At 40.8% G+C, this 25568-nt stretch overlaps 1 protein-coding gene across 2 annotated transcripts in view; it reads right to left on the bottom strand.

Annotated features, from left to right (window-relative positions):
• Positions 1–22519, bottom strand: part of LOC149278412 (neuronal growth regulator 1-like) — a 204470-nt gene extending 181951 nt beyond the window's left edge. For both annotated transcript variants that reach the window (XM_089501997.1, XM_089501998.1), the window contains exon 1: positions 22338–22519. In XM_089501997.1, the coding sequence (XP_089358123.1) occupies positions 22338–22519 (182 nt within the window). The remainder of the gene's footprint in view (positions 1–22337) is intronic.
• Between the last annotated feature and the right edge of the window lie 3049 nt (positions 22520–25568).

The raw sequence follows: 25568 nt of genomic DNA, 5'->3' as shown, positions 1-25568 counted from the left end.
AAGCAAAATACCGAATGTTTTTTTCTTTCTTTTTCTTTAACAAAACAGATTCGTTTCGGTATAAAAAGGTAACTACAAATTGCATTCGCAACTAATTGCCTCTCGCAGATTGGAAGAGGAAATTTCGCCGGAGTCAGACAAGGGTTAACAGCTAACATAACGGCTTTTGAATTTCCCCGAGGTCCGATATTTGGGATACGGGGAGCGCTTTACGAGACCTGCTTCAGCAAAGCAGAAGGTGAATGTTCGGTGATACGGAGCCTCTCGTCCCGGGAAGCGACGCAGTCCGCTGGAAGGTAAAAAGGGAGTTTGCCAGGGATCCGGCTCCATCGCAACAAAGCTTTATTTCGCCAGCGTAATAATTTGTATTCCAGCCGTCAATTTACGCGACCCTAAGATATCTCCCTTCATTGAAAAGACTGCTTATCCTTAAAAATGCTAAACTCTAGACGCGCAGTCACCTGCATAGCAATCACCGCTCTAAACACCAACTCAAGCATATAATTGCTGAACACAAAATTCTGGAAACATTGTAACGCATGACAATTAAGTCAAATCGACTCGTTTATTCACTTTCTATATGGTCAACTTTACATAATATATATAACGATAATGGTTAAATAAAATCTATTTTTGCATAATTTTTTTTTAACCTTTTTTCTGAACTTAAAAGATCCAATTTTCTCTCTTTTTTTTTTTTGCTTTTTGCTCCATTTTCGTAGGACTGGGTTATCTGTGCGAAAAACTTCAGCATGTTGCATCATTTTATTCTAAGAATGTTTTGAGCTCACACGGCGTTAACCCTTTGCGGTGCGGAATGGCTCAGGGTAAAAGTTGGATTAGGCATCAAGTATTGAGCTGAAGAGTCCATTGTTTAGAAACTTTGGCTAAATCGTCGATGCTTTGGCCCAAAAAAGTCTGTTTTTTAAACGGTCCTCCTTAATGCCCCCCACATAGGGCCGCTGGTTGACCTGTAGCTTGTGTGTATTTCCAAGCGTACCATCCTTAGACTCCAACGCAGGATCCATGATCTCCGTTTGCACTTGGCATTGAAGCCGTAGCTCAGTGTCCGGTCAGAATAACGATACTGACAGCGCACCGCGAGCCGTACGTTTACTTCACTCGTTTTTACCATTCATTAGGCTTCGGAGGGAGTTGAGACGCCTTTATTAAAAAAGAAGACGGGAGAGATTTGCGGAAACGGCACAAATACGCATAAAGCAGACAAAGGACGCGGCTGGTTGGCATTGTCTCATTAAAGGAGATGCTTGATGCGTAATTTGAAAACGTGTGTCACGTCGTCGCTACAGAACCGTCTCCCGATCCAACAAGACCCAATCAGAACCGCTCTACGGAGCCATCGGAGAAGCCGGGGGAGTTTTTATTTTACAGAAATGCAATAAAATATGTATCAGTTCTTTTCTTTTATGGCGTACTTAAAAACAGACAGGTGGAAGGCACCGGTAAATTTGATACATATTGGATGGAAAATATATTAAACCCGACATGTAACGAAGAAGGAGAATTATTTGTTGTTATCCCCACACATGTAATGGGGTTGTTACAAGCTCGTTGATCATGGTTAGTGCCGGAGAGACCTATTAAAAAATAAACTTCTTTATAAACCTTTTTACAAAACAGAAGGGATTCATTCAATAAAGAGAGAGTTGGCAGAAGAGTTTCAACAAAAAGGTCTCAAAGGTGAGATATGTCTTATTTTGCAGTTTTTTGGGGTAGAATGAACCAAGTGGCCAAGTAAATTACAAGAATAGTTGAGGGGGGGCAGCTGCAGTTTTATGTTGATAAATGTAAAATAACGCACTTGGGACATAAAAATCCAAATACAGAAAAAGGGGAGGTGGTTCTGCCACTTTGCAGATCTCTGGTCAGAGCTCACCTAGAGTAGCGAGGAGAGTTCTGGAGACCCCCATCTTTAGAAGGATATCGACATTCTGGAGCGAGAACAGAGGAGGCGACTAAAACGGGGAATGGGATGCAGGAGAAAAATTACGAGGAAAGACCGAGGGGTCTGAATATACCCGGCTTGGAGAGAAAAGAGAGACGGGGGGGACATTTAGAACAATAGAACAAGAGGCCACTAGGTCACTAGAGGGTCAGATGGGATGTAACAAAGTTTTACTTTTTCCTTGGTGATTTTTTCCAATTTTTCAACTCTTTTGCCAAAACTTTTTGGAACCACCAATGGTCTTCATAAGAGGTGTAGAAATTGTACTGATAAGTCATCTTGTAACGCGTCACTACGGCTCTAAGGACGGCTAAAGTACATTGTATGTGTATCTGTGTATGTATGTGTATGTATGTATGTGTGTATGTGTTTATGTGTGTATGTATGTATGTGTGTGTGTGTGTGTGTGTGTATGTATGTATGTGTGTACGTGTATGTGTGTATGTATGTATGTGTGTACATGTATGTGTGTGTGTGTATGTATGTATGTGTGTGTGTATGTGTATGTATGTGTGTATGTGTTTATGTGTGTATGTATGTATGTATGTATGTGTGTGTGTGAGTGTGTGTGTATGTATGTATGTATGTGTGTGTGTGTGTATGTATGTGTGTATGTGTGTAGGTGTTTATGTGTGTATGTATGTATGTGTGTGTGTGTGTGTGTATGTATGTGTGTATGTATGTGTGTATGTGTGTAGGTGTTTATGTGTGTATGTATGTATGTGTGTGTGTGTGTGTATGTATGTGTGTATGTGTGTACGTGTATGTGTGTATGTGTTTATGTGTGTATGTATGTATGTATGTGTGTGTGTGTGTATGTGTGTATGTGTTTATGTGTGTATGTATGTATGTGTGTGTGTGTGTGTGTGTATGTGTGTATGTGTGTACGTGTATGTGTTTATGTGTGTATGTATGTATGTATGTATGTATGTGTGTGTGTGTATGTATGTATGTATGTGTGTGTGTGTGTATGTATGTGTGTATGTGTGTACGTTTATGTGTGTATGTGTTTATGTATGTATGTATGTATGTGTGTGTGTATGTGTTTATGTGTGTATGTATGTATGTATGTGTGTGTGTGTGTATGTGTTTATGTATGTATGTATGTGTGTGTGTATGTGTGTATGTGTTTATGTGTGTATGTATGTATGTGTGTGTGTGTGTGTGTGTGTATGTATGTGTGTATGTGTGTACGTTTATGTGTTTATGTGTTTATGTGTGTATGTTTGTATGTATGTGTGTGTGTATTCTCCTTCGATGTATAGGACACTGCATGAAGAATGAGACAATCTCAACAGAAGTCACTGGTTTTTTGAGCTCAGATAGAATGGTATAATTACAAATACATTGTAATTATAACATAATGAAGCACTGCTTTGAAACAAGGCTGGGTGCAAGTTTGAGATCTAGCACACGTTTTGTACATCGCCCAAACTGTCCGGGATTATTTCAGACATCAATATATCGCCTGGTGCTGGTATCTAATTACTGGAAAAAAAGCAAGATTTCAGCCCATTGGAAATTGTATTAAATAATTCATGTATTGGGGTATCCTGTCCTGGTGTCCATAATAGCGATATCAGTAAATTCCATTAATAATGCTTATTTTCTTAATGTAAAAATAATCTTAAAAAAATTCCACATGTACTTATAAATGGATGCCCCATTGGACAACGTGTGGGGGTAAATCGTGGGGTAGTCAAATCAGGGAGGCAAAACGTCTCCAAGTAAATTCAGCCACAAACTCCGAGCTATCAAACACTGATGCTGAAAATAATCGGTAAAAATCCCTTTAATGAGGCAGAAATAATATATTTATATTCCAAAGAGCAGTGGCCATGCATTTGAGTAATGCTTAAAAACATTTAAATTTTTCTTAAAAACCGTCTAAAACCCCAAATTTTATGATTTTTTTTTTTCTGTTGACTTGTTGAACAACTGGCTTGAGGAAAGTATTTCTATAAGTCTTAATGGATATACTGGTCTCTTAACTGTAACTGCTATCTCTAGTAATAATTACCAGCTACATGCCTCAAAAATGACAAAGTAACGATATTTTATTACCAGCCAGAAATTACATTTTTTGTCTGATTTAGGGGTCTGGAACAGGCCCTCCGGTACATCAGACCCACCAAAGGCTTTATTACAATGTATCAGCGTCTCACTGTCCACCGTTATTGGGGTCCAATTGTGCTCAATGTTGAGTTGCGTTGGATAAATAAGAAGGCAACCGAAGGACCACAGAAGGGTAAAGCTAGTCAGAAACAGAACATCTGCTAGGGGCAACTAGGGTTGGTAGAGTGACTTCAGACAGTGACGTATCCCGGTCTAGACCGGCAGATCCAAGGAGGGCAACAATCCCCCTGCTTCCAAACATGGGGGCAGCGCGCCTTTCAGACACTGAGCGCAGGCATATGATGTCCTTGTCTTAAAGGCACAGCACTCCTTTTAATGTGGTGCGGCTGCGGAAAGGGGTGTCGGGGCCCTGCCGTTGGTCGGCCCTTGGCCAGTGTGAAGGTTAAATACGTCAAGGACCACATAGTCTACAAATATCTACAAACTCCTAGGCAAGAGGGTCATAGACACATGAACCTCGCTCTATTCAGCAAAATAATCCCATTTTCCGTATTCTGCGTTACATAATCTTTAAAGTTAATTCAAAATGTAGTTTTTTAGACCTGCAGAGAGAAGCTGACATTTATTTTAATGTTAGTGTTAATTGGCGCATGCACGTCCACAATAAGGATCTATATTTAATGTCGCTGCGTGTTGTGCTGTATGGAATAATTCCGTCTTTGTTTTTTCTTTTAAATGTAACATTTTATTTAAACAGCCAATTGCGGGAGTTAGTCAGATGTTAAGTAAAACAAGAATCATACTGCGCGCTCCAGCAGCTCCTCCGTCTACGTACGTTATTGTTACCAACTTATACGGGGAACGTATCTGAAGATGCTTACAGGTAGGAGAGCAGATTGTGTGGGTGCAAAGCGCCAATTAGAGACATAAATAACTGCGCAATGTAGTTGAGAAAAAAACAGTCCCTTACAGGAATACGAGGGGTGGCGAAATCTGGGTAAAAACACTGAGAATCTGCCCATTCAACCCCAGACGCTGAGACTGGGGTAAAAGCCTGAGACTCTGCCCTCTCACCCCAAAACTAGGGTAAAAACGTTGAAAATGTGCCCATTCCTGCTGAGACTGGGGTAAAAGCCTGAGACTCTGCTCACTCACCCCAAAACTGGGGCAAAAACCCTGATAATTTGCCTATTCCCAACAAGATTGAAGTAAAACCCCTGAGAATCTGCCCATTCCCGCTGAGACTGGGGTAGAAGCCTTGGGTGTGATCATTGAATTGATTAAGGTTTCTATGAATTATTATTGGATATTTTAATGCAATTATTATTATTATTAGCATTATTAATATGTGTTACTTATGATGATGGTGATAATAATTATAATAATAATAATAATACAAATAATAATAATGATAATAATAATACACATAATAATAATAATAATAATAATAATAATAATAATACAGATAATAATAATAATACAAATAATAATAATAATAATAATAATAATAATATGTCTGAAGGCTTCAGGAATGCTGATCCAGCATTATTTAAAATACTTGTATTTGTGGAGCTAAACTGGGGTAAGTATTTGACAAATAATAGTGTCTTTTAAAAAAAAATTGCCCCTCTTGAACTGACTGGTGAACCAGCCCATGCGATAGATTCAAATCTGGCTTCCAATAAATCATATTTCCCATCATGCCCCTGCCATTGTTGATTGATATTTATTTTTTTTAATAAAAAGCATCATTCAAATACATTATGTGTTTGCCCATTTTTTATTTGTTGGCCTTAAAAACTTTCTTATTATCCGGCATTCATTTTTAATGATGTTCTTTCTGTTCGTTGTACAACAGACATTCCAATTTTAGCTGTGGGATCAATTATATTAAAAATTGCTACTTTGTAGCATCAAGTGATCTTTAATTGTAAAGAGGGCAGGGGACCTTGTGCTGCACTCAGAATTGATTTATTTTGTATTTCATAAACCGCAAAACTCCCAGGAAAAAAAAGAAACAAACAGATAAAAATAAAAAAAATTCATAAGAAAAACTATTTGTATAAATGAAAGAGTATATAGGTAGTTACTATCTGGCACGCTAACGCGTATGATATATAGGCTGTTTGTCCGGCACAGACACGCACATACCTCAGAAAGAACCATAGCGTTCTCTGCAATTAACTCGGGCATCAGGAAAAAGACTAAATTGGATGTCATGCATATTCATTAGATAAAGCAGATCCAGCATCAAGTTGGACAATCTGTTTATCTTAATTACACATGAGTAATGAAGACTCTTTGACCACCAGATTGTCTGTTATTGCCACGGGACAACCTTTTCGAGAAGATAAATTGTGCATATTTACTCTACAAAAATGAAAAGAAAAACAAGCAAAACTGCTACTGAAGCAGGAGCCTTCCAGGGCTTGCTTTCGAGCCACATGACAATTACCTGTTCCCAGCAAAAATTTGAAACGGGGTAAAATATTACATGATTAAAAAAAATATATTTTTTACGTAGATATTCAGCAGGATTAAGAATGATGATTCCAGTGCTGAAAACAATTTTCATAGTTTTGATATATATATATATATATATATATATATATATTTTATTTTTTTTAAAGGTACTTTTATTCCATTATTTCTCTGTAAAAATAGTAAAGTTACAGAAACAACCCCCCCATCCCCTACATACATCAACTTAGGTGACATACATGCATAAGAAATGGTTAAAATAGATAATTATGCCAAAGGAACAACATCAAGGTAGAAAAATAGACGCATTCACAAGAATGCCACTCTTTTTTGCACCTCTAGTGTGTCCCTTTCTGAGGGCTACAAATCTCATCACTCTCATCGTAACTATTGGCGGAGGGTGATGAAGCCCACAAAAGCTCCGTTATTTTCTTGAAAAAATATTAAAATATGAATATATTTATTTAACAATATAATAATAATTTAATTATTATTTTTAATTATTAATTAAATGTAACAAATTAAAACAAATGTGTGTGATTGTTTTATGTTTTCGTATATATTTTTGATGGGAGGGGTGGGCTTTTTAGAATGGAAGAGAGGACATGTTTCATCACGATCCCTGCATGTTAACACGGATCAGCATTTTTCCCCCCAGAATGTAAATGGATCAGTTGGCTGTCTCTTTAAATATATTTTCTGACTCTGTTACATAGAAGCATGCAGCCATATTAGGCTGCCTGATCCATGGACTCATCACTGCCAATATCATTTAAACTTTGCTTTTTATAACTGGAGAAGGTTCTGATCAGCAGCATCCTCTTCATTGTAAGAGTAAACCTACATTTTTAGGTTTTTCTCTTTATTAGGATGTCTACTAAAATAGGGGTTCTGGGGCCGATCTGCAGCTGCCACTGCACAACAGAAAGGGCTTTTTTCTGTTTTTTTTGTCTATAGGGCCACATACATCGTACATGATTGCCATAGTACTGGGCCCCTTTTCAACACATGGTTGTCCCGAAAAAGGCTAAGGCTCTCAAAATAACAGCCTCTTCTGTGGGTTTCGGAAAGCTCATATAGCTCACCTTGAGCACCCACCAAGATCTAAGCCAAGTCCCTTCCTTTTCCAATGGAACCCCCAAAGTTTCCATCGAAATAATTCCATTTTCTTCTTGCCCCAAAAAAGCTGCCACATACATATGTTGTAAATCATCCCCATGGATTACCTTCTCTACTTCTCACTCCATAGGAGCAACAGACAAGCAACTAATCAAGTGCGTGCATTGGAAGAACAAACCAATTTAAGAAACCCAACTTATACCATGGGACCAAATTGGAATTTCTTCTTCTTAGGAGCCGCACGATTATTCCTCCCCATTAAACTATTCCTCCATATGATTAACTTACTAATTGATGTTGGGAATATCTTTTCATTCCCTACCCCAGCGGCAGTTTAATACAAGGACCCTTGAAAGTCTTCCGTTGCCTGTGCTGATACCTTGGGGGTTAGGCATAAAAGCGGACCTGGTGGAATGTTTAAAAGGTATCCACATGGCAACGATTGGAATCCGCGTGCTGATTGGACCATTCGATAGGTTTTATTCGTAAAACTAAATATATAATGGGGCTCTAAGTCTTCCGTGCTACTCGAAGGGCTCATCTGCTATTTTGCCTGTTACAGCCGTGTGCGATGCATGCAAATTACATTTCAAAGCCAACGTTCTGATGAAGAGAATGTGTCCAATTGGATTAAGCTTATTGACATTGCATGCAACTGCAAGGAGTTTGATGTGTAAATTAAAAGGCATGTAACATGAAAGCAAAGCTTAAAAAAACAAAATGATTCAATGATTTCCTCATTCGTTGAACTTATTTTGAAGAATTAAGGAAGAATATCATTTTGTTTCTGAGTATTCATCTAACAATCACATTACTCCCATTTAATGTAGCAGATAATCACATCTACCTTAGAATTAATTATGCTAAAATAATTTTTAAAAATGCCTGCATTTGCATGTAAAAATTGCATTTAATTATATGCAGCGTCCCTTTAATAACTACTTAAAAAAATAGAATAAATAATATTTTTTTTTTTAAAACTAGCCAGTAATTATTAAATAATGTGATGGATGAATGGTCCTGAAACCTCAATGTAAGGAAGATAAAAATAATCTAAATGCATTTCAGCGTCTGTATGTAGAGAATAATAATAAACTGACTTTTTATTTAACAAATAATTGAAAGTGAATATTTATGTACATTTAGTGAATTGGTACAAAAAAAAAAATTTGGTGAATTGACAAAGGTTAAAGCTCAAGAACACTTCGACGTTAACAAACATTTAAAATGGAAAACGTACAATCATGCAATTGTATTAATTCAGAAATTAGTTAATATTTCCATTTCTCAATGAATGGCACGCGTGCCGATACAAGTGAATGAACCTGGAAACAACGTGCAAGAACATGCAAAACGTCATAATGGATGACGCTATAAAAGACAACAAGCGAGGTCATTTGTGTTTGGTTATTCCATTGCCCCAGTGGAGGTCCTTCAAGACCCATGTATCTTCTACCCATTTCCAGCTCCTCTTTGCCTTATTAAAGTTTGGCTAAATTTTTTTACCCTTGGGCTATGATTCTTGCCGCCTCCCCCAACCCGTGCTTGTCTATTGTTTATGGGTGTAAAGCTGTCTGACCTCCGGACCGTCTGACGGTTCTTTGCCCTTACTGTGTATTGGATTGCTGCCCTCCATACCTCTGCCACTGCCTGAGTGCTTTTGCCGTCTTACAGACCATCCTAGTCCCGCAAGGAGAGTCGAGTCCTGCACTGGTGATCCGTACCTCAAACTGGTTGAGCCGATAACTAATTTTTTCCGTTGACTTGGTCTCTTATGTGACAGGGCCAGGCTAGCTGGCTCATGTGTCATATGAAGTTTAGCCGGGTCACGGAGCACTTTTGTGTCCGGTTCTGTATACCGTGACCCGGTAATATATTATATTGTGTTTATTGTGTAACCGGCCCAGAGACTGATGTGGATTCAGCCCCAGCCTTCAAAGAGACAATCAGGTAACCCGGCTGGGGCTCTTAATCAGCCAGCACAGCCCTGTCTGCCCAGACGGCACCCGCACTACAGGGGGGATAACACAGGTGGGGGAACCCATTGTATTCTGTAATCCCCTCACCTGATACATCCCCTGTATACTGATGGGATTTGTGATGGGATGTGGCTGATGAGATTGGGGGCTGGGTTTTGTGTTCATTGAGTTAAGGATCTATATAAGTTTGGTTTGTTGTGCAATAAAGAGTTCTTCTTCTGGTTTTACTCAGAATGGTGGTCTGACTGACCTGTGGATAGCTGAGTGCGATCCGTATGAGGGACTGACTGGTGATTCCTCAGCCCTCAAACAGGGGTACCCAGCCTTGGGTACGGTGACCCTGTAACATCTTAGTTTCCAAAATGTAGTACCACCTGGTATCCCCAACTATACCCAAAGATTTGTTCTGAGTATACCTTATCCCAACCCAAGGTTCCATAATAATTTTCCAAAAATAATTCCTCTTTAAACTCTGAAAACATTAATCAATAATAATAATAAACAGTTAAAGCAGTATTAAATTCCAACTGCATCATGTAAGATGAGATACTGAGCATGTGCAGGAAGCATACCTAAGTATGCTTCCTGTTTTTAGTAGGCGCAGCTTGGGGCGGAGTTAAAGGAGACAAAAGTTCTGGTTTATTTGAAAAGCACAGACAGATGACATAGTAATATAGAGTGTAACCTCAGGCATGTTTTTATCTTATCTTCATTTCTTTATGAATTATTTTACTCAATAACCGCATAGCGCCTAACTCTCTATAATGTCTTTAAACCCAATCATACTCAAAAAATCCAGAAACAGTAGGTCAAAATTATTAATATTTTTTAATATTCAGACAAAATTAAATAAACCAGTGGGTCAAATTTTTTTTTTTTTTAAAAACACATTCAAACTAATTTAAATAAAAAGAAAAGTGCTAATAAATATTTTCCCTAATTAAAGTAATAACTCACCTTAACACCCACGTTATGTTTATGGTCTAGTTTATAATAACCTGTATAAATAAATCACATTCATTGGAAATTCACGCAGAATTCTTTTTCTCTGTTCCTTTAACCAACGCCATGCGTTGCCATGGTAGTAAACCGGCAATTTCCTGTTTTCTCCTTTTTTTTTCCACCTGGAGTTTTTTTTTGAGTGGAGGTGGGCGAAATCTTGCTTTTCTGCTGTCAGACTTTTGCATTGATCTCTGTATATGTCAAAACGGTGGTTTTCCAATTTTCCGTCCCTCTACATTTTCGCCAAATGTGCCAATTAATTTTATGGCAATTACATTGTTGGTTTGGAAGCTGGGAATGAAACCGTAATTCTCTCTGACAGGTTACAGAACGATTGTGCGTCTGAGTCGGTCGAAAGCGACGGTTCTCCCGGTTTAGTTACTTTAAGTATTGATGCGAAGCAATAACAAATAATTACCGTTAAAAAAATAAAATAAAAATAAAAATACACTGTCAAGAAAATGAGTCTATTGCAGAAAACTCTCCCAAACTTACAATTATTCTGGGAACTTCTAAAAGTTTGAGCAAATCTAACAGTGGAAATAAAAAACTCATGACAACTTTTCATCTCTTTTTTTTTACAAGGTAATTGTAAAAATGGACAATAGCCAGCGGCGTATAATGGCCTGATGGAGTAAGCCTAGGGGTGGCAGGTCCAAGGGGTCCCCAAAACAAGGAACCAATTGCCCTCTTAGGTGATCAGGATCCCTGATCTCCCTGACAAGCCCACTAACACCAAGAAGGACCATGCTGACTGGCACAGCCTCCATAGTTCCTCCGTAGCCTCTCCACAATGCAGTTCATGTTTTGTCTAAGTGGAACAGCAGCTTTAAAATTCATTTTCTGTCTTTAGGTGCCATAGAAGCATCTTATTTTCAGCTGTTTTAAATCAATAATGTTTTTTTTTTTGCGCTACCTCGTCAGGTTTTGGGCCAAGAAACCTCCAGAGGAAAGATGGTGCGTTTATAGACATTCGACTAAGAGTAAATATATTGCATTTAATATTTTTAAAGCTTTCTTAATGCCGAAATGATCATTTTAAGCTCTTATTACTATAAAAATGTCTAAAAGGATTCAGGTTTTTTTTTTTTTTGCATCTAAGACATCCTAGGCTGCTTTTTTTTTTAATTGTAATTGTTTATTGCATTTTTCAAGAGCCGGCCTCTTAATCAGGAGGAATAAGGGTTCTCCGAGGAACGAATTTCAGTCATTACAGTTTATAGAAACACTTTCTTTTGCAATGAAATACCTGATTCATGGAGTGGAAAAACATATTCGCAATTTGCATTTCCCATTTAATATATCGGCAGCGCGCGACACTCCGGCAGACATTTAAAAAAAAAATAAAAAAAAAAATAAATATTTCAAATATTTCCCAAATTAAATACTGCGCCTAAAGATGCAACGCGGAATAGATCATTTCCTTACATCACAATCAATTACAGAAATGGTGCGTCCGTTCGCGGAACCCAGATGGATCCAGGATAAAATGGCACAAGTTTGCCCCCGGGGAGCATCGCCCATTGTACACCGCTATGGAATATGTTGGTGCTTTGTACTATGAATGAATTACTACGATAACACAATATAACAAAGTGTTACCAGGTGTTGTGGTTGTGTTGTAAGATGTTAAGTCTACCCCCCAAAAAAATGCAATGTTCTGTTTTGCTGATTTGAGCTAATTCCCCGTGGAATTTGATTAAATGAACTTTACTCGAAATATCTTTTCTCACTCAGTAAAGCACTTTGGATGGAGAAGCTGCGGAAACGCCTGTTCTTCTTCCATGTGTAACATATCCTCGAGTGGACTTGGGGTTTTACCCCAATATTATTGAATAGGCAAATTGCCAGGGTTTTACCCCAATTTCAGGGTGAATGGGTAGATTCTCAGGTTTTTTTGACCCCAGTCTCAGGGTGAATGGGCAGATTCTAAGGGTTGTCACCCCAGTCTTGGGGTGAATGGGCAGATTCTTAGGATCACAAAGTCTGGAGTCAACCCCCCCATATTCTCCAACAATTTAATGATATCTGAACTAAATGTATTAAGTCTAAAGCTTGTCCTTTCTTATTATGAATTGTTTTCTAAATATTTAGTTGATAAGTAAGTCAACATAGAAGCTGAGGTCGGTGGCAGCCTGTGGCAGAGCCGGCATTATCTAATCAATTTCCTGTTACGAAGTTTCTTTCTCCCCCCCCTCTACCCTTCCAAAGGCTGCCTGAACCAATCAACAACAATCAGCAACTTAACAAGAGGGGAGAGATAACTTAATGGGGAGGAATAATCATGCAGATCCCGAGAACAAGAAGTTAATATGGAGGCTCCACATATGGTTGCTTATTATAATCATTATTTGGGTTTATTTAGGGTATAGTCAGTAACATGTAGAATCTTGGAAACATCTGATTTTGTAAATACTGTATTAAAGTGAATTTGCTTTTTTTTTAATCTTCATATCATGCCGCAAATGTATGAAGTGACTAAGATGTGTAGGTTTAATACATTTTGGGTAGAAACACAGTCATCCTATTGTAATGACGCTCGGCAGAAACGATCACCGATGTTTCACCGCGAGACACGAAGTAACTGATGAGTCATTTCAACGAATCCAATTCTACCGGTGATCACACAGAATCGGCAATGTTCTGTTCCTTACTCATTAAAGGAACAGCTCGTCATCTCTATGATATAACTCTTCCTATAATGGAGCTCTAGCAGCCACCTCCATCTGCCCCATACTCTGCAGAGCACCTCCATGTGAAATGCTCTGCAGAGCTCTGCCTACTTCTGCTTCATGGTGTTTAAGACTATTTAATAACCTAGTATGCTATCGCCAATACTATTTTCTTTTTTAAAAGAAAACACATTTTGTCCATTAAAATAACATGAAATGGATCAGAAATCCAGCGCAGACGGGGTTAATGTTATAAATGACTATTGTAGCTGGAAACGGCTGATTTTTAATGGAATCTCTTCATAGGCGTACAGAGGCCCTTTATCACTCCCATCACTCCTGTGTTCCAATGGCCCTTTATCACTCCCATCACTCCTGTGTTCCAATGGCCCTTTATCACTCCCATCACTCCTGGGTTCCAATGGCCCTTTATCACTCCCATTACTCCTGGGTTCCAATGGCCCTTTATCACTCCCATCACTCCTGGGTTCCAACGGCCCTTTATCACTCCCATCACTCCTGTGTTCCAATGGCCCTTTATCACTCCCATCACTCCTGTGTTCCAATGGCCCTTTATCACTCTCATCACTCCTGTGTTCCAATGGTCCTTTATCACTCCCATCACTCCTGGGTTCCAATGGTCCTTTATCACTCCCATCACTCCTGTGTTCCAATGGCCCTTTATCACTCCCATCACTCCTGTGTTCCAATGGCACGTTCTGTTCGTTGATCCAAGTTTAAGTTTAAAAGGATAATTGATGGCTAGAAACCCTTTATGTAATTATGTTACAGCCAGAAATGTTGTTGTTTTCCATGAAAGAGCTGAGTGACCCCAAACTTTTGGACGGCAGTGTGTGCACCTCCGATGCCAGTACATGCCCAAAACACCAGCAAGTCCGCCAGCCAAGAGGTGGATGGCAAACACCAACAAAGTAAACAATTCATGTGATGCATACCTTGTTTCACTAACAGATGCTTGAACAATGCCGTTACTGTCACTTTAAATGTATTTTAAAGGGAGACTCCAGCTATCACTGGACTGTAATGCATTTGATAGCTGCGTGGTCCCTTTAGGTTTTTGTGGTCTCCAGCAGATGCATTTATTACTCCCCCCCAGCTATTTTCCATGCCGGAGATGTGTTCGGCTACTTACCACCAGTCGGTTCGAGCACTGGCTTGGAGATCGCTACAGGGGTTCGACACCCGACCACATGCGTGGAAAGAGCTCCCATTTATTTCTATTATTTCCTACCATTGATTGGATGCTTCAAACAGCCAATCAGTTGGAAGAATTGTCAGACCATGGAGGGCAGCTGCAGCTTCTACCTCACACTACCTCTCTCCCATAGAGAGAACGGGATTAGGAAGGACTCTTACGAGACAGCGCAGGCATTTTCCATATCTCAGCAGAGCGAGAATGGTTTATTTTAGTTACAAAAACCTCTTTCATATTGAAGACAATTTTTTTTACAGCAAATGCACAAATTTCCTCCAATTCAACCTTTGTCAGATTTCATTTCTGACGATTCAAACGAAAGCAAGAATACAGAAGAAAATAAGCATATAAAGACGACACAACAAACAAACAATATCTGAAGAGGGCAATGTTAACAGGGAGTTTGCGGGGCAGTTTAACATCTCGGCTCCCCGGCTTCACTCTGCGTTAGCGTGCCTGGATGGAGATTAAAGCTGGAGAGAAGAATCGGGAGGACTGGGGGTACGAGAAACAAAAGGAACAGAAGAGCAATGGCTGAGCAAAGAAAAGAGGGCTGGATGGAGGAGAGAGTCGGGGAGAGGCAGCTGGATGGAGGAGAGGTCAGGGAGAGACAGCTGGATGGGAGAGAGTCAGTCAGAGGCAGCTGGATGGAGTAGAGCGTCAGGGAGAGGCAGCTGGATGGAGGAGAGAGTCGGGGAGAGGCAGCTGGATGGAGGAGAGAGTTAGGGAGAGGCAGCTGGATGGAGTAGAGCGTCAGGGAGAGGCAGCTGGATGGAGGAGAGAGTCGGGGAGAGGCAGCTGGATGGAGGAGAGAGTGAGTCAGGGAGAGAGTCAGGGAGAGAGCCAGGGAGAGAGTCAGGGAGAGAGTCAGGGAGAGAGTCAGGGAGAGAGTCAGGGAGAGAGTCAGGGAGAGGCAGCTGGATGGAAGAGAGAGTTAGGGAGAGGCAGCTGGATGGAGGAGACAGTTGGGGAGAGGAAGCTGGATGGAAATGAGAGTCAGGGAGAAATAGCAGGTTGGAAGAGAGAGTCATTAGTAGATCGGGGCTCAGATAACAGAGCGAGAATCATACAAATGGCTGAAAACATTATATTATGGGGCAAAAACTACAACTGATATTTTTGAAAACGTATTTTTTTCTGATACGAGGAATAAAAAGATTGTGGGAATTCCCCCATGAACTCAGTAAAGCTGTAGCCGGCACCTGCGCAGCGTTACCCCTGGAAAAACATTTTGATTGTACTATGAATTATCGTGCGGCTCACTTCCCATTTGTTAAAAGCACGTCCCTGACCCGCAGAAACTCCTTCTCCATTCACTTGTTGACTATTTTAGTAAATTACCAAGTCTAGTCACACGGCTCGCACTAAATAATGTATTGTACAGTCTGCGTTCCTCAGGAATATAATCTTTCAATAATGAATGTTCTATTTGTGTAGGAGGCTGAGGAATCCTTAAATAGGATTGCAGCGTCTGCGGCAGGTGAGGTTCCATGAACGCCGTTCTTTGCCCAATTAGAGGACTTAAAGAACCTAACCCGCCCGCCATCTTACCAGGGGCGACTGACAGTCTGAGAAGGACAGATGCCTCTCCAGGGATTATTTCTAATTTATCAAGGCATATATTTGCATTTTTATGTCACATGCATTCGAAGGAAAGCATGGATTGTAAGCTCACAAGAGCAGGGCCTCTTCTCCTTCTGTACCAATTTGCATACCGGGGAACTTTGGGTCTCCGGCTTTCCGTAGATGTCGCTATTCAGGGGGGGAGCTTTGTGATTGGAAGGATTTATGCCACGCATGGGCGGAGCTTGTGATGAAAGTGGGCGGGGCTATCCACACCCACGTGCGTGGAGGGGGTTGGCAGGGAATTCGGCCGGAGCGGGTTTGCCTAGATGGCAAAATACAGTTGAGGAAAGCCTGTGAACAAGAATATGTCTAGAAACAGGTCTGGCATACTGGGCAAATGACCAAAACTACCCCATACTCACCCAGATCAAGTGCCGTGGTCTGCGGCTACAAGCCGGATATGCCTGGCCACAAGCCATGTAAGCATAATAACGTAACAGGGGCCCTGACATATCCAGGCGTCGGCGGCACTGACGTCTTTAGACAGCTGTTGGCCTTAAAGTGCCAGGGCCGCCTCGTTATCCCTAGTCTGGCCCTGGGTGCGCACTACAGAATAAATTATCAGAAAGGGCATTAACTGTAGATAAAAGGTGAATCTATTAAATAAATGTAAAAAAAATAAAAAAAATGTAAAAAAAAAACAACAAAAAAAACCAAGCAATACATTCACCAAATCTCAAGCAAAGAAGAAATCCATAGAGAAACTGTGAGTGTTAGATTAACCTCACAAAATACAAATGAATAATTATTGATCATAGCTGAAAATTTCTATAAAAGGCAATTATGACGTCAAAAAGGCGGAAAGGTCAATATTGACAAAGTGTTAATTCTTTTGATCTAAACAGTTACGTGCTGTTTAGGCGACAGTGTCCGTTTTACCCAAAGGAGCCCAATTTATAGCAAAATACCTTGAATTTGCTAATGTGGTCCAGCCAAGAGGCTTATATTTTCTCCTGTGAATTTTAAGATTGAGTCGGGGACAAGACGGTGAATCCTTGCCAGTTCTCACTCAGCGGTAAATCAGCGTCCTCGGCTCACCGGCGATAAGGAATTTATCCAGAAGATTTGGGGAAAATCATTTAAGCTGGATGTGCAGGTGGAAGGATGGCCAGAGGCGTTCTGTATGGAAGAATGGCTATATGCATCGATTTCATATATTTCTTTTTTAGTGATGAGTGATTGGATACCAAGGTTGGGTTCAAGGTCGGACTGGGGATGAGTAAAAAGCCATGGCACGTTAAGGCCAGTGGACGCCAAATGACGTACTTGTGGCCACTGGCTAAATATGTACGGCCACATGACAGCCGCACACTACAAGGTCTGATCTGCTGCTGGAGTTTGGGTAAGTATGTGGCCCTATGGGCCACCGGCTCACAGGGCATTTGCCCGGTGTGCCAGATGGCCAGTCTGGCCCTGGCAGGAGGGAATGGATCTGCGTCCCAACTCCATGACATCGTTCGTCTCACTCTGCTTCTGTTCCCACTCAGTTGTCTTCTCACTTTTGAATTTGAATTGGACGTCCCACAAGAACGAAAGCAGGGGAAAAATCTGACAAAATGTTCTCTCAGGAGAATATTTTGGAAACATCACATTTTTGCCTCCAAGTTAACACCCACAGGGACAAAGATGAGCGGAAAGTGGGCCAAGAGTGCAGGGATAGGCCAACGAGACCAACGACTGATTAAGGTTTGAGTCTTTACAGTTGGAAATAACAGGTGACTAGACGGGGGCCGAATGGGGGCCGATCTGTCAATAGGTTCTGTGTTTCTCCCACATCCATAACAACTGAATGATACACCTTCCTCGGTCCTCCTTTGGGTCCTATAAATATTTTTATAATATATGCTGTGGTTGAGTATCTCCCCTTTTTCTGACTTCACCCTATAATGTATTTCTGTTCATGATGTGATCTCATAGCACGTTATCTCCAGGTCTGTTCTGTAGACGTCTTGGACACCTAGTGGCATTCTCACATGTGACTTATCAGCAACAAAGTGTCACGGGATTAGCTGTAATCTTTGATGTTCCTTTCTTCACCATCAGCTTCATCTCATATAAAAAGCAGTCTCAGAAACTGAGAGCTATCTTTATACTAAACCTTCTTTAACCATTACTTGTCCAAATGCTTTTTAATTTTTTTGCATGTTTAGCAAACCCACCAATCAAATCTAGGTCAGGTATGTGTGGTTCTGCAACTACAACAAGTCCCCCAATCAGAGTCCAGTTCCGTGCACATACACTCATTGAGTGTGCTCTCCTGTACTTAAAAATACAGAAATAATGGGCTTTCCCTTTTAATATTTTTTTTAAAATGATGACTTAAGTCATAACCCAGATCGTGGGGTTTGTATCAAGGTGTTTGGCACGGATCCATACCATGTACGCTATCCTTATTTGTAACAGTCATTTTATTACGTAATATAAGGAAGTTTTACTTAAAGGATGGTAGATAAATTGAACAGCCTCCCGGCATAAGTGGTAAAGGCCAATACAGTGAGGGGATTTAAACACGCATGGGATGGACATACGGCTCCTGAATCTAAGACGAGACCAACGACTGATTAAGGTTTGAGTCTTTACAGCAACTAGACGGGGGCCGGATGGGGCCAATCTGCTGGCAGGTTCTATGTTTCTGTGTTAATATATTCTGTGCCTTATACAAAAAAGGAATGCAACATGAAACATTAAATCCTGCCTGGGGTTTGCACAATGTATTTCTGAGTGGGACAAGACGAATAGCTGCACAAACCCTAATTGGAATCTTATGTATCTGCATTTCGGTATCATTTATAGTGCGCGCCACATCTGGAAAGCTTCTGCAGAACACAATGTATTTTCGTGATAAACAAAGCGAAAAAGATAACCACTGGGTTGATCATATCCCCGGAACACGTCAAATTGCTACAATTCTGGGCAACATTCCTCGTTCTTCTTCCCCTTATTTGCAGAATTACAGATTGTGTCTAAGTTAAGATCAGGAAATGCATCCATGCAGCGCCCTCCTGTCCGTACGTTTACTCAGAAATAATGCGGTCTATTATTTTCATCAGATAAACGCTGGGAAATGTAAAGCGCCCGTGATGGAAATCGTGCAAATTGCTAGATAAACACCCAGGGATATTTACAAATCTCAATAAATAAATAAGTAAATAAATGTATATATTAAAAAAACCTATAGGGGGAATAAAGCCTGTATCCTAGGGATAGAGAAAGAGGATTTGTAAATATTTGTAATAAAATGTTACATTGTATTTTAGACATTCTGATTGAGCCAAAAGCAAATTAGCAAAATGAACAATATTGAAAATACAGAAAAAAGGCAGTTTTCTATGTTGAAAAGGAACTCAACATGTTTCCTAACACATATTTTGCATGTTTGGGGGGAAGGCGGGGGGAGTGCCATAAATTGCAATCCACCCCCATCAATACGCCTGGCAAGCAAAGAGTTAAAATACAGCCTTAAATATAAAAAAATGAAATAGATGAAATAAAATCCTGTTCTTATGGGTGGGAGAATCCACATTTGGGAAATAATTAGCTCTTAATAAAAATTATTAATTAAAGTCTTGAAAGACCTCCTATAACCTTCTAAGGGGGCTTTCTTCTAGAATGAGACCAGCGTCTTCAGCTCTAGATACCGTATACACTGGAAATGATGTCAGCCTTCTAATTTTAACTGGGGATTTTTTTGGGGGGTGAGCATTTTTATGTCTTATAATAGTAAATAAATGGTTAATTAATAACATAATTTACTCCTACATTTTGGCACGTGTTGGAAAAATCGACATGAATACAATGTTGCATGCGTGTCTCAAATTAGAATGCAAAACATGAAAGGCTACATATGTTGCTCCAGACACGTCTGTATCCAAAAATTCCAAAACCGCAACAAAGTTAATCTAAATGAAAAAAATCCTAGAAAATTTCCCAAATGCAACTTTGCGGCCACGTCGCTAGTGGCTAAAATCACAGAAGACCAAAGTCTCTGGGAAAAGATATGTTTGTTGTGATTCGAAGTGAAGGACCCACTTTGCATCATGCAAAAAAACAGATGTATCCATGGGTTTCTGGAAGGATTAACATTGCAAGTATTTTTTTTTTTCTGTTCAAAACACAAGGGCTCTGCGCATGTATAGCAAGGTTATAATGCTGGAAGAGAAGTGATCTGAAATAAAGCAGGCACCATATGTAGGCAGAAAGAAACAGGATTTAGCCTCTAATCTTTATCGTCTGATTCATCTGACTCACAAAGTAGGGTTTAGTTTATGTTTTCAAAGAAAGTTCATTGGAAATTCAGTTCATTTGACCATAAAAAAGGAAATATTCTTAAATCTCACGCATTGGCAGAGGCTGAAACTGTAATTTGTCCGCAAATAAATATTGGTTTTCTACCAACAAAGCAGCTTCCCTCCCTTGAGGCAGCCTCCCAAAAAAACAACATTTTTCTCTTACAGTCATTATTTTTGACAACAGCTTGTAATAGAGACCTCAGATTGCAATTGAGACCTCCCATTGCAAGAGACCTCATGTTGCAATAGAGACCTCACATTGCAAGAGACCTCACGTTGCAATAGAGACCTCAGGTTGCAATAGAGACCTCTGGTTGCAAGAGACCTCACACTGGGATAGAGACCTCACATTGCGATAGAGATCTCACGTTGCAAAGTCTTAAAAAAAATGGCCCTGGGGTGACTCAATAAATACACAGTTTTATTTTCTTAAAGACGAGAGATTTGGGGGTAAAGCATTCAAAAGCTTGATTTTACACAAAAATAATTATTTTGTGTTTATAGCAAATGTATAGATCAAATGTCAAGGGAAAGTTGCAAAAAAATATTGTTTTTTTTATTAATCATAATGTTATTTTTGTAAGAAAAGTACAGTCACCTGTCACCTGCTAAATACATGTATGTAAGAGGCATGCATTGGAGTCTTTTGCATCTTGTTCCAGAGAATGAAGGATCCTTCTAACTAATGACTGGAGGTATAATCTTATCTGCAATGTTAAATCCTGCAAGCTAATGATCATAGTCTTAGGCTGTCTCATTAAGGACTAAGAAAGCTCAGAGTAAGAATGAGTATTAATGCCAGGCTACAAAGAAGCAACTTGGAATGCGTTTTTGCTGGAAAACATTAGGGATTTGTGCAATCAGAAAATGTGTTAAAATTGGCAAAGCTAGAGGATTCCATATAGAATTTACAGTCTTATTTCCAGCTTCTGTTATCTACAAAGCTACAAGTACCCCACTCTAAGGGGGCTGGTGGAGGGGATTTAAGAGGGGTCTCATTGAGGAGCTGGCATTCTCTTTATGATGATAGGGTGGGTATACAGAACAGCTGTGGGTATTATCCAGCTGCCTCCTACTCAAGGGTTAAAAAATGAGAAAATATTCTTTAAAAGTCCATTTTAATGGGAGGTGAAAAGAAACTGGGGAGGGTGCATTTCTTGTTTTTCTTTTCTGCTACGAATCAGGATGATCTCAAGAAGCAAGTGTTTTCTTGTACACAGGGTGAAACTGCCTCTACCCCCCCCCTTTCCACCTCTTGAAGCCTCCAGCCTCAAAGGGTTAAGAATTGACAATGCAAGGATCATCCCCTTAGTATAAACACTTGAAGCAGGATTCAGAGAGATGAGCTTCTAGCTTGGTTTCTTAACCCTTTTCCTTCCAAATTCTGCCAAAGGGGATAGTCTGTGGCAGTGAAGGTGTTAAAAGACCCCCTCCTCTCACCCTTGAATAGTCGGCTGAATAAACACCCTTTAGGCAACTTACACTGTCACATCTGCCCCAAACTAGTGGTTTTGTGTTGTTGTTAAATCCTTCTCTTTTCAGAAAGCTCCCCCTACCCTCCATCCACAGACATGCCCAGAAACAGAACTGACACATCCAAGGGCTGAAGAAGAAGGAGGAAAACATCAAATAAAAGTAGTTGTTTTAATCAAAAAGCTGCAAAAAATATATAAAATGTATTTTAAAAAAAGATATATTTCCAAGCAGGGCTGGCGAGGAAAGCCCCAGGACAGGAGCCCAGAGCCCCCCAAGGATCATTTTTCTTTTGCTTTTGCCAAGAAGTAGCAGAGGGTTTGTCGGAGCAAAAAAAGCAACAATGTAACAAGAACACGAACCATAGCAACAACAACAACGTAACAACAATGTAACAAAAATGTAAGAAGAAGAATGTATGAAGCCTGCAGCTCCTACCTAAGCATGGCTGTCTCTCCTTGTCTGACCACCAGGTTGTCCACTGCCGGCCACGGGAAGTCCATGCTCTGTGCGGCTGGGAGGCAGGAGGGCAGGAGGCAGCAGACACTCAGGATGACTGCCCCCAGCCACTGGTTGCAGCAGCAGTAAGCAGCACCCTGCAGCAGCATCATCCTGTCCATGAGTGCCTGGGCTGCCCCGGCTCGGCTCTGCCTCTCTCTCTGCCCCGGGATCGTGGGAGGAGTGGGTTGTGGTCTCGGGTGGCTCGCACACCATCTAGTGCTGCTGGAGAATGAGCAGGATCGGCAGCAGCAGACGGCCCCCAGGCTCTCAGCCGGTTGCCATGCGGCCGTTTCCTTAGCAACCACAGCCAGTGATGGAGAGGAGATGCAGCATCACCTAGAGTACAGAAGCCTCACTCACACTCACTGCATACAGTTCACTGGGGCCCCACTCACACTCACTGCATGCACTGGGGGCACACTAACTGCATACAGTACACTGGGGCCCCACTCACACTCAATGCATGCACTGGGGCCACACTCACTGCATACAGTACACTGGGCCCCCACTTATACTCACTGCATTCACTGCATCCCCACTCACATTCATTAGACTGGGGCTCCACTCCTACTCACTGCAGGGCAAGGATCACAATCACTGCATGCACTGCATCTACACTCTCTGCATACCCTGCACTGGGGCCCCCCACTCACACTCACTATATCCGCCACAGCCTATTCACACTCATTGCATTCACTATGGTCCATAATGACATTCACTCCATGTACTGCAGCCCACATGCATTTCATGCACTGAACTGAAGTAACACTCACTGTGTGCATTGTACTAGTACCCCCCAACACTCCTGCACTGCACAGGGGTACAACTCACTACATGCACAGGCCCCACTCACACTCACTGCGTGCTCTGTTCAGGGGTCCTGCTCATTATATGCAAAGCATAGGGGCCCACTCACACTCACTGAACACACAGCACTAGGGCCCTACTAACCATTTTGTATGCACTGCACTGGAGCCCCTCTCACCCTCACTACAAGCGCAGCATTGGGGCTCCACAAACACTCACTACATGCATAGCATTTGGAGTCCCACTCACATTAACTGCATGCACAGTTTTGGAGCCCCACTCATAATCACGGCACTGTGGGTGTCATTCTAGATAATGACGGGAGAAGCAGCAGAGGGTGCAAACGCTAGTCTGTGTAACAGGGAGTGAATCCAGTGAAAAGAACTGCCTGACTTTATGGGGTTAAAATGTATATAAAAAGGTGAATATTCCTATTGTGTTACACGGCAGAATATTTTCATTCTTTTTATTTTATTTTTGATGTGGATTTTTGGTATAATTAGGTAAGATGGAATTTCTTATTGGATACATATAAAGACACACAAACCAATTAACCCTTCAAGGGCCAGTTTAATGTATATGAGTCTAAGCGACATCTCCCCACCCACCGGCAGCTGGGTCCCGCTGGTAACGTCAACGTTGTCGCCGCAGGTCTGTGCCGCGGGATTCGGGAACCTTTTTCTCCGTTCTCCGTTCTCCTGGACTCTTTTGGCCCCGACGGCCTGAATCATCGCTATTTCTGTCTCGTTAGTATTCTGGCCGCTTCCTTTTTTTTTTTGTGTGTAACTGGCTGTTTCTGTCACTTTCACCTGCCACAATCAGTCAGCCCCGGCTGCTTCCCGCGTACCCATAAAACCGCATTTGTCTGCCCCAGGTTGGCCCTCTGGGTGTTTATATCAATACAAAGGGTCCATTCAAAATGTCTTAGAGTTTAAATAACGCACGACTTGTCGCTCATTACGTTGGGTTTTTTTTGGCAGGAAACACTCGTTTGGTGCCTGAAATTGCCCCGTAAAGTGAAATGAAAAATTTTATCTTCTGCAAATCACCTTTTACTGGATAAACCTCCCAGTGACCCTGAAACAGTGACCGATAGGCATTTCATCCCTAGGGCAGCAACAAACAAGACTCATTTTAATGGCTTCCGCTATGTATGGGTGAAAATATCTTTGAAAGAGGCAATGCCGATGGGAAATGCACATTATTCTATAAACACAAACCATGACATCATTAATGAGTCCAGTATAATCACATCTCTAACCAGATATAGATTCATTTTCTTTAATAAAATATGGATGTTTTAAACCCCAGATCTGCCTGATCAAATCAAAGTTATATTTTTACTTACAACGGAGAACAATTAATTGGCGCTGTATACAGTAATATAACCCCCAGCGCTGTATACAGTAATATCCCCCCAGCGCTGTATACAGTAATATAACCCCCAGCGCTGTATACAGTAATATAACCCCCAGCGCTGTATACAGTAATATAACCCCCAGCGCTGTATACAGTAATAGAACCCCCAGCGCTGTATACAGTAATAACCCCAAGTGCTGTATACAGTAATATAACCCCCAGCACTGTATACAGTAATATAATCCCCCAGTGCTGTATACAGTAATAACCCCCAGCGCTCTATACAGTAATAACTCCCAGCACTGTATACAATAATGTTGGTTGGTGACAAAAACCCGGTTTTATCTCATTTTGCCCCAATAAACCCCCTTAATCTGCAGACCTGGAGGCTGCCATTGCTGTCAGTCATGTGACATTTTTGGTGACTTTTCCTGCCCAACCACTAAACTGAGCTGATGCTTTATGGCAACGCTAACAAAGCCCTTTCATAGACTTTCATTAGTCAGAGTGTCCTGCTGGGTGATTAAGACTGAGCCATTCTATTGTTCCCCACAGGCAGTATGATAAGGAGTCGGGGTGTTTAGTAGATCGGGGGTCAGATAACAGAGCGAGAATCATACAAATGGCTGATATGCAGCTGCCTGAAAACATTATATTATGGGGCAAAAACTACAAATGGGGTAAAAAAGAAAACAGCAATATTTTTGAATTGTTTTTATAACTTGTTACTGTATTGCTCTTCAAAAGTTGAGTACCTTTGATGCCATTGGCTTATGACTCCTATATGTTAGGTAATGCTTTGATGACATCATTACAGTTGTTTTTCTGTTAATTTTTCTTCCAACCTCATGGAATTCTGACACACGGCTGTGACTCATTCTAGCTGTCGGAGAGTTTCCCTGCTTCGTTATGACTTTCTATCTCAAAATAGCTTCATATCAACACCACTCTATTTTCTTTCTCCAAAATAACAGATGGTTTGTGTTTTTTACATTTATTTAA

The sequence above is a fragment of the Sceloporus occidentalis genome, unplaced genomic scaffold, assembly GCF_023333645.1.
Source record: "Sceloporus occidentalis isolate IW3139 unplaced genomic scaffold, rSceOcc1.0.p SCAF_190, whole genome shotgun sequence".
Taxonomy (NCBI): Eukaryota; Metazoa; Chordata; class Lepidosauria; order Squamata; family Phrynosomatidae; genus Sceloporus; species Sceloporus occidentalis.
The sequence above is the reverse complement of the archived record's forward strand: the minus strand, read 5'-3'. Positions and strand labels throughout refer to the sequence as shown.